The sequence below is a fragment of the Cherax quadricarinatus genome, chromosome 80 (genome assembly GCF_038502225.1).
Source record: "Cherax quadricarinatus isolate ZL_2023a chromosome 80, ASM3850222v1, whole genome shotgun sequence".
In the NCBI taxonomy this organism is placed as follows: Eukaryota; Metazoa; Arthropoda; class Malacostraca; order Decapoda; family Parastacidae; genus Cherax; species Cherax quadricarinatus.
Window position 1 is genome coordinate 9,632,485 of NC_091371.1, and position 13,990 is coordinate 9,646,474.

Sequence of the window (13,990 nt, forward strand, 5' to 3'; positions counted from 1 at the left end):
ATGGCACACACAGCTTGGTTTGTGGTGAAGATGTGCCTCATTTATAAATAATCTATTATGCTTAATTTAGCCATAATGCAGGTTAATTTTCCACTTCAGTGCTGTAATTGTAATTTTTTTTAAAGTTGCAGTACATGTATGACAAGGTCAGCAGAGGTAACATGATGCATTTTTCATTTCAGGGAAAAAACTTGTAAGAATAAATTAAAATAAATTACTTATTTTCATTTTTTTTTTTGTTTCAGAATGAAACGGGCAAGTTCAATGTCCGTTCTTAGTGGAGAAGAAAACCGAAAAGAGGTGAGTAACAGAAAAAGGTTAATAGGGAATACATTGTCAAAATGGCTTATTAATATAAATGCTATACATTAGTTGTCTCTAAGAGGCAGAAAGTAGAATATTAAATGTTATTCAGTGAAGATAATATATGAGTATAATATTTGTTTTAAATATGCATTACCAGACTTGGTGGTTGAAGAGGAAAATCTAAATAGGGAATATGTTCAAGCATAAAATGGTTATAGTGCATTCCACTGTTTAAAATTCTTAGTCAAGACGTACAGTATGACTTTTCTAATCTCTATTCTTCAGTGCCCTACTTTCCTGACGATACAGCTTACCCAATCCCTTCAACATTGCTAGGATTATAGTAGAATGGTTACCACATCCCCATCCTCCACCTCACTCCTTGAATATCCTGGGTCTTTCTCAACAATTTCCATTGATGACTGCTCTGATGTACATGGTTATAATCATAACTATAATTTTTAAAGAGTAGACCAGTAAGCCAGCAAAAGGCCTCGGTCAGATGACCAAAAGCTCCAGCACCGAGTCATCATATGACTAAGACCCGCATTGGGAAACACTTGTCCTAATTCCTGACAAATCTTACGTAATCTAAGACTGCTCTGAAAAGTCTAAGATCCTGTTCTTTAGATCCAACCCATCATTAGCAAACCTCTACCATTCCTTCCAAGTTTGCCTGCACTTTCTTTTACAGAAATTGAAATGATAGATAAGATGATAGCTTTTCTGCAAGATATTGATTGTATCACAGATTCTGATCTCTCCATAAATTCTGACCTGGCCATAGAACTGATCCAAGACTATACATTTTCAAATGTAATAAAGATCCTAAAGACGTCCATGACTGATACAATCATCAGATGCTGAACTTTACTACAGAGAGAGAGCACATTTACTCTACCCACTCATAACTAGTGATGGGATAATACCAAAACTTTTACCAATACTGTACCATCAAAATTAGCTAATACCCACTGATGCCATCAAAATTAACCAATACCTGCCGATACCATCAAAGTTAGCCAATACCCACCAATACTATCAAAGCTAGCCAATGCCCACCAATGCCTTACAAGTTAGCAAATGCCCACTTATACCATCAGAGTTAGCCAATACTGATACTCCTCTCAGCTTCTTGTCTCTTCTGCTTCCTCTCAAGTTACAGTACTTATAATCTAGATCCCACATTTTGAGATTGATACCATTCCATAATCCATATAAATTAAGCCCCTAATAATTTCTCTCGTACTGCCACTGCATTAGGAGCTTACTGGTGTTTCACCCTCGCACTGTTTTTTTTTTTTTTTTTAACTTAGTGTATCCATTTCTGCCTTGTCTCACTGACTAAAGGGCACAGATATCTTTTCCAGTCTGCCCTTTAATGCTCTGATGCCTTCAGTATAGTTGCCCCTCCTTATGGCACCAACTATGACTTTCTCATTTATTCGTTCCTCATTGTGTATTTCTCTTAACACCAGCACAATGGTGCCATGACCCATACAGGTTAAGGCTTTGTGAATACAACTGAATTAGTGAGGAAAGCTAAAATTTCAGGAAGAACAATATTCAACCTTAAATTTACTTAAAAATGAGAAAATTATAATATACCAAACTTTAACGAATTAAACTAAAAAAAAAAAAATACAAAGTTAGTTTTTGTACCTTGCTTTCAGCTGTTTAGCTTCTGTGTCCTGCAGTAGTGGTAGCACATTTCCAATACTAGTGAGAGTTTCTTCCCACTTAACAGTGTAGATTTATCAGTGTTTCTCTTAAACATACTTTTACTACAAATGCATAAATTTGACATAAAAACTTCAGTTTCATATGTGCACATACCACTAAAAATGCAGGTAAATTTTGTTTTGGTTGTCTCCTACTAGGAGGATACACACGTATCATTATTCAATCATCATCTTGCCAGAAGTGTGCTGACAGCACAGTTCAAATAACCCTATGAAATACAGCATCCTCACCCTCTTTACAGTGCAAACACTGTACTTCCCACCTTCAGGACTCTAGTCTGCCTAATTGGTTTCCCTGAATTCCTTTGTTCATGCTCCAACTTCAGTTCAAGCCATAAAACCACTTTTCTTCACCTGCTCACACAAGCCTGTTGGATGTTAAGGCCCCTAGCACTCAGAACCTTTCATTCCCCCTCTCTCCTACCCTTCTGGGACCATGCCTACCCCTCCTTTCTTCTATCCCAGATATACGTATATATACTCTGCCCTCTTAGCCATCCTGTTTTGCTCCATCTCCTCTAAATGCCCAAACCATGTAAATTATACCTTTGGTAATCCCACAGTCTTCAAATCTCCATGCTCTGTATTCTCTACTTAACATTCACATTGCTCTCAGACTTGACAGCTCCATTACCTCCAGCCTTATCACTGCACTGAATAAAGCCCATTCATGCCTCACATTCATTTAAAAGCATTGGCATCACTATGATTTGGTACATTTCCATATTTGCTTCCATTAGATAAACTTTTGACAAATGCTTCGACACACCATCTATCTCTTTTTCTCTTCTCTATTCTAAGGTTCACTGTCTCAAACTATGTACCAACATGTTCACTCTGAAATACATCCATCTCCTCTATACTCATTCCATCCAGTTTTTCATATTTTTATGGTAACGAAAAGTTTTTAATTATTGTGTGTTACAGTATTTACTAATTTTAAAGTTATTATTTTTTTTATTATCACACTGGCCGATTCCCACCAAGGCAGGGTGGCCCGAAAAAGAAAAACTTTCACCATCATTCACTCCATCACTGTCTTGCCAGAAGGGTGCTTTACACTACAGTTTTTAAACTGCAACATTAACACCCCTCCTTCAGAGTGCAGGCACTGTACTTCCCATCTCCAGGACTCAAGTCCGGCCTGCCGGTTTCCCTGAATCCCTTCATAAATGTTACTTTGCTCACACTCCAACAGCACGTCAAGTATTAAAAACCATTTGTCTCCATTCACTCCTATCAAACACGCTCACGCATGCCTGCTGGAAGTCCAAGCCCCTCGCACACAAAACCTCCTTTACCCCCTCCCTCCAACCCTTCCTAGGCCGACCCCTACCCCGCCTTCCTTCCACTACAGACTGATACACTCTTGAAGTCATTCTGTTTCGCTCCATTCTCTCTACATGTCCGAACCACCTCAACAACCCTTCCTCAGCCCTCTGGACAACAGTTTTGGTAATCCCACACCTCCTCCTAACTTCCAAACTACGAATTCTCTGCATTATATTCACACCACACATTGCCCTCAGACATGACATCTCCACTGCCTCCAGCCTTCTCCTCGCTGCAACATTCATCACCCACGCTTCACACCCATATAAGAGCGTTGGTAAAACTATACTCTCATACATTCCCCTCTTTGCCTCCAAGGACAAAGTTCTTTGTCTCCACAGACTCCTAAGTGCACCACTCACTCTTTTTCCCTCATCAATTCTATGATTCACCTCATCTTTCATAGACCCATCCGCTGATACGTCCACTCCCAAATATCTGAATACGTTCACCTCCTCCATACTCTCTCCCTCCAATCTGATATTCAATCTTTCATCATCTAATCTTTTTGTTATCCTCATAACCTTACTCTTTCCTGTATTCACCTTTAATTTTCTTCTTTTGCACACCCTACCAAATTCATCCACCAATCTCTGCAGCTTCTCTTCAGAATCTCCCAAGAGCACAGTGTCATCAGCAAAGAGCAGCTGTGACAACTCCCACTTTGTGTGTGATTCTTTATCTTTTAACTCCACGCCTCTTGCCAAGACCCTCGCATTTACTTCTCTTACAACCCCATCTATAAATATATTAAACAACCACGGTGACATCACACATCCTTGTCTAAGGCCTACTTTTACTGGGAAAAAATTTCCCTCTTTCCTACATACTCTAACTTGAGCCTCACTATCCTCGTAAAAACTCTTCACTGCTTTCAGTAACCTACCTCCTACACCATACACTTGCAACATCTGCCACATTGCCCCCCTATCCACCCTGTCATACGCCTTTTCCAAATCCATAAATGCCACAAAGACCTCTTTAGCCTTATCTAAATACTGTTCACTTATATGTTTCACTGTAAACACCTGGTCCACACACCCCCTACCTTTCCTAAAGCCTCCTTGTTCATCTGCTATCCTATTCTCCGTCTTACTCTTAATTCTTTCAATTATAACTCTACCATACACTTTACCAGGTACACTCAACAGACTTATCCCCCTATAATTTTTGCACTCTCTTTTATCCCCTTTGCCTTTATACAAAGGAACTATGCATGCTCTCTGCCAATCCCTAGGTACCTTACCCTCTTCCATACATTTATTAAATAATTGCACCAACCACTCCAAAACTATATCCCCACCTGCTTTTAACATTTCTATCTTTATCCCATCAATCCCGGCTGCCTTACCCCCTTTCATTTTACCTACTGCCTCACGAACTTCCCCCACACTCACAACTGGCTCTTCCTCACTCCTACAAGATGTTATTCCTCCTTGCCCTATACACGAAATCACAGCTTCCCTATGGACTTTATATGCATTATTTTGAGGAGAGGTGTGATAGGAGCAATGACAAATGTAGGAATAATCTCCCCTTTAGTTGCCACATAGCAACCAATTTATGGGCTGCTCTTTCTCACACTGGTGAAGGACTCTCAATTCAAGAATCTGGACCTGTCCTCCCCTTCCTTGGATTCAACTCTTGTCTCCCATTCTCTAGGTGCCATATAACCTTTACAGATTTAGTGCTTCCCTCTAATTATTATATGGGTTGCTCATGTTTTGGAGTGGGTGGAACTTAAAGAAAAAGGAAGGACTGCTGTAAACATGGTGTAAATTGCCATTTTTTGTCATGAAAAAATTAAATTGTGTAAAGATTTATGAATTGAAAATGTATGTGTATTTTATACAGGTTAGAGCACTTTGTATCATCAATTAGTGTATTTTTTCATTATGCAGGATACCTTAATTTCAAAAGTACAGTAGTACCTCGGGATACAAACTTGAACAATTATATAAGTGTGTTTTTGTAAATGCTTTTGTAAGTGTATTTTTGGGGGTCTGAAACGGATTAATCTACTTTATATTATTCCGTATGGGAACAAATTCATTCGGTACTCGAACAGATCAGCACTCGAACACCCTTCTGGAACGAATTAGGTACGTATCTCGAGGTACCACTGTATGTATAATTTATTGGTGTGTGTAGTGGTTGTGTACCTTAATCATTCGGTATGTTATAGCATGCATATGTAGTTTGCTTAATGTAGCTGTGTGAGGTTTTTATTGGACCATGGTATGATTATCAAGTCCTAGTGCTTTTTAAATTTTAACATTCCTTCCTTCCAGATTAGTGGGTATAGAGTGACGAAAATCATGCCTGATTCTAGAAACTCTCAGAGTCCGAAGTCTAGATTTATACCACACTGCTTATAATTTTTTTGAGTGCTGTATAGCTGGAGGCAGTGGAGATGTCATGTCTGAGGGCAATGTGTGGTGTGAATATAATGCAGAGAATTCATAGTTTGGAAGTTAGGAGGAGGTGCGGGATTACCAAAACTGTTGTCCAGAGGGCTGAGGAAGGGTTGTTGAGGTGGTTCGGACATGTAGAGAGAATGGAGCGAGACAGAATGACTTCAAGAGTGTATCAGTCTGTAGTGGAAGGAAGGCGTGGTAGGGGTCGGCCTAGGAAAGGTTGGAGGGAGGGGGTAAAGGAGGTTTTGTGTGCGAGGGGCTTGGACTTCCAGCAGGCGTGCGTGAGCGTGTTTGATAGGAGTGAATGGAGACGAATGGTTTTTAATACTTGACGTGCTGTTGGAGTGTGAGCAAAGTAACATTTATGAAGGGGTTCAGGGAAACCGGCAGGCCGGACTTGAGTCCTGGAGATGGGAAGTACAGTGCCTGCACTCTGAAGGACGGGTGTTAATGTTGCAGTTTAAAAACTGTAGTGTAAAGCACCCTTCTGGCAAGACAGTGATGGAGTGAATGATGGTGAAAGTTTTTCTTTTTCGGGCCACCCTGCCTTGGTGGGAATCGGCTAGTGTGATAATAAAATAAATAATAATTTAGAATATACTATATTTTCTTTAGACATGCATATATGGAAATGTCAGTTCATGTCTGTTGGAAAGGTGTATGATCCAGTGAGAAAAAATACACATAATTCAACACCTTTCTCCAGTCTCTACAGATTCCCCTAGCTCTACGTGGTCGAGCAGTCAGTTCTGAACACCTTTCCTGACCAGCTGCTTCTGCCATGGCCGGCCTTTGGTAGAGACTACCCCAGTGCTTGCTGTTCCTCTGCCTTCTCTCCATGATCACTGATAGTGAAGCCTGTTCCAAGAATTTTCAGAAACATGCTTACCATGCACTCGTTCAAATTGCCGCCTGTTCAGCACCTTCTACTCTGCGTTAACATAATTTGCTACCCACAACAGCAGCTTTAGTTTCCCACCATTAAAATTTAGGCTGAATATTTTCAATTTAAGGATAATTTTTGTGAGCAATATAGGTAATTCCTTGTCATCTACTAAACAGTTAACTGCTCCTTCATCTTTGGACACCAATCCATGAAAATTTTTACAAAAATTAACAAATCAATAATTTAATGTAAAACTATGAAATAAACACAGGTAACACTAGTGTTTTGCTGAGACAGATTTTGTGGAAGCTCAATGGACTGAATTTATAAATCTTTTAAAATTTATTATGCTATTTATTTGGTGTGTGTGTGTGTGTGTGTATGCAAAGTAAATAAATAAACAAACATACACGTGTATATATGATAAAACTTGGTAAAATAATCATATTTTAGTTGGGCCCCATCTCTTTCTAGTGTCTGTTTCCCCATTTCACAACTATTAGAGTATGATACAATTTCATTATGTGCAGGTACATAACATCTTCATTTTGGTGAACATAGGCTTACAATATATTGTAGATATTAATTACTGATGAGGTTTTGTGTGTGTGCTATCAGTGGCAGTGGGGATTATGGGTCTTCTAAAAACGTTATAGCACTTTATTTTGCCGTACCTTAAACAGCAGCAGCAGTGTGGTAGGTTCAGTGAGGACAGGTTGTAAACATCATGGGAAACATTAAGCCTCAAGTGATAAGTTCATCTACATAAGTTATCTTGCTAGTAGCAGGTGGCAGCTTGGTCTTCCAGTGTAAACAAGAACAGAAATTTAGAGAAACTTCCTTAATTCTGTGAGATATGCATGGGTTAGGTAACAAATATGTACGTAGGTTGTTAAGATCAGATCTCTCTGGAATAAATTTTGGAAAGTTTAAGCATAGTGTAGAATGTGGGTGTCTTGTTGTGTAGTGAGAATACTGACACTGCAATGTTTGGATGCCTAAGCTGCATTTACAATCCATTGACTGGTATAGTGTAGTTACCAGGAACATTAACTACATATTGTGCTATAGTATGCATATAGTTTTCAAGGCCTCATCTTAGCATGTTTCAGAAGTAATCATCTTGACCCCTGGCAGTAATTTTAACCAGTCTACATTCTATCATAATTATATTGCAGTTCATTTTGATTTCTTGCACATGTATAGCCACAAAATGGTCAAGCTATTCCGTTTTGTAATTTATTGAACTCAACTGCTATCTTTTGAGCGAGAGGTGTGCATGTGAAAAAGAATTTATATTTAATATAAATCTTGCGATTCAGTGTTTCTGTACCGGGAGAGCGGAAATATATTGTAATTTTCAAATACAGTAATCATTGTGCTGCTGTTGACCAAGGAAATGATATTGCATTCCAGGATGATCTTGATAGATATCTAGTCTTTTATTTATGTCATATTTATGCATTTGTTTCAAGTTGGTTAATTTGACAGCTGGTGTGCTGATCAGAATTAATATAATCTGTAAATTTTTGTGATGTTATACTATGTAATAAAGGTAATTTAATTTTCTGTACAAAAAAATAATTAACTAAATAATTTGTAAAGGTAATGCCATTTTATTCTGTCAGTTATATTTGGTGAAACTTGGACTGTATGCATTATAACTACTAACAAAAAACTTATGCATGTCCTGTGATATCTGGAGTTATTGTTTCCAGTGAAGCTGTGACTCTAGTAAACCTGGTATATGTGATCTGGTATCAGTGTTGATAATAATCATAATAATCAGTTATTTGGAAATATTGTCTCAAAGATTACTTTAAGAAATATAAATTTCCTGGGACAATAAGAGCCTTTAACAAGCTCAGTGAGAAAAGTCATGCTGTGCTGTCAGTATCACTAATCGGCTGTGTTGTGCACACGTGGTTGTGGTACGGGAATCTTCAGTCTCTTGCATCTGATATAGAAGCTGTAAAGGTTCCAACATCTCAGCTGTCTGAATGTTCACAACTTAAATTTTTGTTAGCTTCATGTCTGCTTTTGTCTGTGCATTCCCACAGTGACACAGCAACCAGTGTAGAAAAGTTATCAATAAACAACTTGATGGCTTAATTGACTTTTATTTATGATACAGCAAAACCTCTACTATCTGCACAGAAGAAAGGTGTGACATGGCCAGACTATAGCCTGTATCTCCAAGAAAACTGACTGCCAACTATTTTGTATAATCCTGTCACAAAATTTACCTCTCCTCTCTAATGCACTTCATCTGACCTCCCTGCTGAAAGCCCTACCTCTGATGCAGACTCCATCTTTGACTTCATCAGCAATCACTTTATTACACCAACTTTGATTATATTTTCTCTTTAGCACAAACTGCAACCCTTACTAACTTCACCTTTTGAGTACTCCTAACCCTCACTGGTCTCCGATCATTGTATATCTCATCATTAGCATACCCAGCCCTGCAGTGCTGTATGACCTTTGTGGGTTTAACACTTAGTTTTATAATAAGAATGGACTACCTTCCCTTCCCTTGGATTGTATCTGATTGCTCTCCATTGCCCTGGTGCTGTATAACACCTAGAGGTAATGTAGTAATAAGAGGTTTAGCATTCCCCAATTAATGTGCAGTAACAATTATGTTTACAACTGTTAGTCACTTACCTTGAAGATCTCTCTCTTAAATCTGTGTCCATTTTGAGCAGACTGTCTCAGAAATTGATTGCTTTCACTACCTCAACTTTCCTCGCTGCTTCTCGTAAGTCTTGCCTACCTCTACTGTGGCAGCAGAGGTACATGGTGCCTTCACCTTCTGCCTCATGTCTTAGAGCCTTTCACCATGGCAATGCATATAATGATAATGACTTCATTTCAAATTAATGGACAACATATACATTACATGTACAACATGTATATGTACATTACATTTGTAAGAATACATTCATGGGGAAGTGCCAGACCCAAGGTCACAGTGCTTGGAGAAATGGGATGTATTCAGGTTTAATCCAAGGAAATGGGAAAAGGTCCAATTTATTAGATCAAGAAACATCCCTTGGACACAAAAAAAAACTGAAGAGGGGAGGGACCTAGACTAGAACTAGGGTTAATTTTTCTAATGGGTCTAGTACAAGGTATTTACTTAAGCTAAAAGTAAAGATAAAAAAAATATAGTAATTGACAATTTGCATACACCATATTTTTTGGCATATAAGGTGCACGACTGCAGCGCTGTATAGCCCTTGTGGCTTAGTGCTTCTTTTTGATTATAATAATAAGGTGCACGAGCATATAAGACAATGTTTCCATGCAGCTGTAATGTAACGTTAGTAAACAACTGCTGAAGCATATCCCAAAGCCTACCCTTGAGCACAGAAGGTGCAGTATGATTTTTCCAAGACACTTTGAGGAAAAAAAAAAGTGCACCTTATGTGTTGGAAAATACAACAGTTGCATGGAATAATTTATGAAATTACAATGCAATGATTATTCTAGGCAAAAAATCTTCAGAATAGCAATGTTCAAATGAGAGGACAGGAATACAATGACAATGAGAATCTAAGTAATATGGATATTGAAAAAAAAGTATAATGAAAATTCTATGTCAAACTCTTGTTACAACAGTTATGCCAAAGTGAAGAGATAGTAACGTAACATAATATTTGGGAGTAGAAAAAAAGTACAGGAGGATGAATAATGGATGTAAACACAACAAGCAGGTTTATAGATGTGTTTAACATAGTATATTTGACAATATATTTGTGCCTTGAAGAGGTAGGCAGATGGAAATCTATGGAATCTTCTGGCTGACAGTAGAGCTGTATGGCCCTTGGGGTTTAGTGCTTAGTTACGTTATAATAATCTGGCTGACAGATTATACATAATCTGCATAAAAGGCCCCAAATTTTGGGGCCTTTTATGTATACTGGGCGTTTATTCAGATTTAGCTGAAAACGGGATATCATTGAGGCATTCTTGTATTATACCTGTGAGTTCTGTTACAGCTCTCCAAAAAAAGTTTCAGAGCTGGGTTTCTATTTGTAGGGATTGTTCTGTATATCCAGCTGTATAGCCCTTGTGGCTTAGCGTTTCTTTTTTATTATAATAATCTGTATATCGAGCATGCACAGTAGAATGAGTGAGTGTTTTGCATGTTAAGTTTAAACTTTTGAAGAGTAGAGGTGTGTGTTGTCTGGCACTTGCTCGAGTGATCATTCACACAGTAGGTATACAAGAGCATGCCCTCTGATACCATAAGGGTCTAATTTGAAAAGCAGGATGCTGTGGTCTACTGTATCAAAAGCTTTCCAAAAGTCAGTGAACAGACCATGTCTTTTTTTTTTTTTTCAGTGAATTTATTATGAAGGTAGCTTCAGTAGGATTGGTCCAAGAAATTCTGTTTGTTCTTATCTTCCCCCAGACTGAATCTAAATACCTTACTCTTTTTGGTTTCATTAGTGAGGATACTTTTCACTTTGCAAAATTCAACCACACAGATGGAAAATAAATTTCAACTGACTCTGTTCTAATGCAATTAGCATTGATAATGGTTGTGTCAATTCATCCTATGGGAATTGCACCATCTTAAAGAGCATGTTAGATAACCCTCAAGTAAGATATCACGTGGCCATCTAGTAGGACCTCTTGGTGGAAGTACTACTTAAGGTTGCCTGCAGATCCAGGAGTAGGAACTGAAAGTATATGACTTCTGGCATTCTTTCTGGTTCATCTGCCGTCATTAATAATTGAAAAATTGCACAGTAGGTGCTCTTGCCCAAACAGATTTATTTTGCTAAGCCTTGCTCTATGAATTCTGGAGGTGGCATCTTGATGTACAACAGGTAGGGTACGGAGTGATTTCCAAGGAAGACCAGCACTGTCACAGAGGTGATCATGGCTTAGAGTGGGTATGTAGTTTCTTATTCTCAGAACCCTTGTGGGTTTAGCACTTAGTTTTGATTATAATAATAAATAATATTCTCAGTGCTGTCCCCGACCATTTTATTTTTTGTGATGAATGAGACATTACCTAATTCTCCTAGAGTCCCACTGACTGCAACACCCTCTAATGGCCCCATCACAGCTATGGACTCTCCTCAAAACTCCCAATGGTTTTTGGGTCATGTGTTACCTAAACCCAGTACCAGTAGGTACATGTACCCTCTGGTACCTATGATCCCCACTGTACAGTGACTATAAAACAAACTTCCTCCATAATGAACAACAATTTATAGATTGTTCATGTGTCAAAACAGACTGGCTTGAAGTCTCATGCCATAAAACCTTGCCACAATAAACCATACTGATATTCTAGTTGCATTCCTTCTCACTAATGTTCCAAAAATAAAACACCCACCGGAAATCTGTTTTCCTACAGAAATTCCCCTCAGGGAAGGCTCCTTGATGTTGGTGAGGGGCTCTTGATTTAGGGAATTGGATCTGTGCTCCAGTTCCCCGAATTAAGCCTGAATGCCTTCCACATCCCCCCCGGGCGCTGTATAATCCTACGGGTTTAGTGCTTCCCCTTTATAATAATAATCCTACAGAAATTACCTGTACCTCTACTATTACAATTATACTGTCACCTCTCATTCTGCTACTACCAGCCCTGCCCCCCTTTCTTATATATACCGATTCCCTCAACTTTGTGCTTCTGTGTGACTGGTTAATGGTCGAAGTCAAACAAAAACATCATTAGTTTCGTTGTGTGTGCGAAGGATATTTGTGTTGTTCCTGAGGGACTGACCACCTCAAAACTTCAAGGGTGATGGACTGATTACATTGTCTTCAAGAATCTTCTGCTTCTATCAACTTTTCTGTACTCGACTGAAGAAGCCTACTGTGTAGGTGAAACGTTTCGAAATAAAGATACCTAACTGTTGCATATGTGTCTTACCTAACAACCTGTCGGTATTTTATACCATTTTAATGTTCACTCGTTGTTCCTGTATATTGAAAACAACACTAGACAAAATTCATTCCCAATCAACCAACAAATCCAGAGGCTCACCTTACAAACCATTTTGTCAAGGAATTTGTTACCTTCATCAGTCAAAATGTTTCTTTCCATGCTCTAAGTGGATAGCACATTGCCACCATAAATAACTTAGAACAGGCCACCAACCTGTCTCATATCCACACTATCAGGTACATCCTCATCACAATACAAAAACATTCCTTTCTCAATTTACAGTATGAGACTGTCATCATCTCACACACTATATTACAAGAACAGCTTGAGGTACATCTATCACCAAAACTGAAACATGTTTGTCCTGCCCACAGGTGGAGACAATATCTGAGCAATGTAGCTATATTAACCCTCAACAGCTGTAATACCTGGAGTATATGTGGAGGGGTTTTTGGAAGTTAACGCCCCTGTGGCCCAGTACATGACCAAGCCTCATGGTGGATCAGAACCTGATCAACCAGGCTGTTACTGCTGGCTGCACATAAACCAATGTACAAATCACAGCCTGCCTGGTCAGGTACTGATTTTAGGTGCCTCTCCAGTGCCTTAAGACAGCCAGAGGTCTATTGGTAATCCTTATGTATGCTGGGAGGCAGTTGAACAGTTTTGGGCCCCTGACACTGATTGTGCTGTCGCTTAGCATACTCGCGGCGCCCCTGCTTTTTATTGGGGAAATGTTGCATCTGCTGCCAAGTCTGCTTTCGTATGGAGTGATTTTTGTGTGCAGATTTGGGACTTGTCCCTCTGGGATTTTCCAAGCGTATGTTATCATGCATCTTTCTCGCCTGCATTCCAGGGAGTACAAATCAAGGAATTTCAACCATTCCCAGTAGTTTAAGTGCTTTATTGTACTTATATGTGCTGTAAAGTTCTCTGTATATTCCCCAGGTCTGCAATTTTCCCTGCATTGAAAGGGGCCATTAGTGTACATCAATATTCCTGCCTAGAGAGAACAAGCTATTTGAAGACAATCAAGCAGAGCTGTATAGCCCTTGTGGCTTAGTGCTTCTTTTTGATTATAATAATAATGAAGAGAATCATGGGCTTGGCATCCCTAGTTTTGAAGATTCTCATTATCCATCCTATCATTTTCCTAGCAGATGTGGTAGATACATTGTGATCTTTAAAAGCGAGATTGGCATTATCACTCCCAGGGCTTTCACATTAGTTTTTTGCTCTATTGTATGGTAACCTGCCGTTCTCAGTCTACAATGTAGGGCAATGCTTAGAAGTGGCACTGTTGTGTTGGAAAAGTATCTACAGATCAAAGATATATAATACCAAGATGTTGACAAATCAGACACATGTGCAATACTTGGGTACAAGAACATCAACA

General features: G+C 38.9%; 1 protein-coding gene across 1 annotated transcript in view; it reads left to right on the forward strand.

Annotated features, from left to right (window-relative positions):
* Positions 1 to 8,795, forward strand: part of Klc (kinesin light chain) — a gene marked incomplete in the record, with an annotated part of 131,379 nt that extends 122,584 nt beyond the window's left edge. Inside the window, 2 exon segments of the mRNA XM_070102101.1 lie at positions 246 to 300; positions 6,504 to 8,795. Coding sequence (XP_069958202.1) covers positions 246 to 250 — 5 coding nt within the window.
* Positions 8,796 to 13,990: the final 5,195 nt, after the last annotated feature.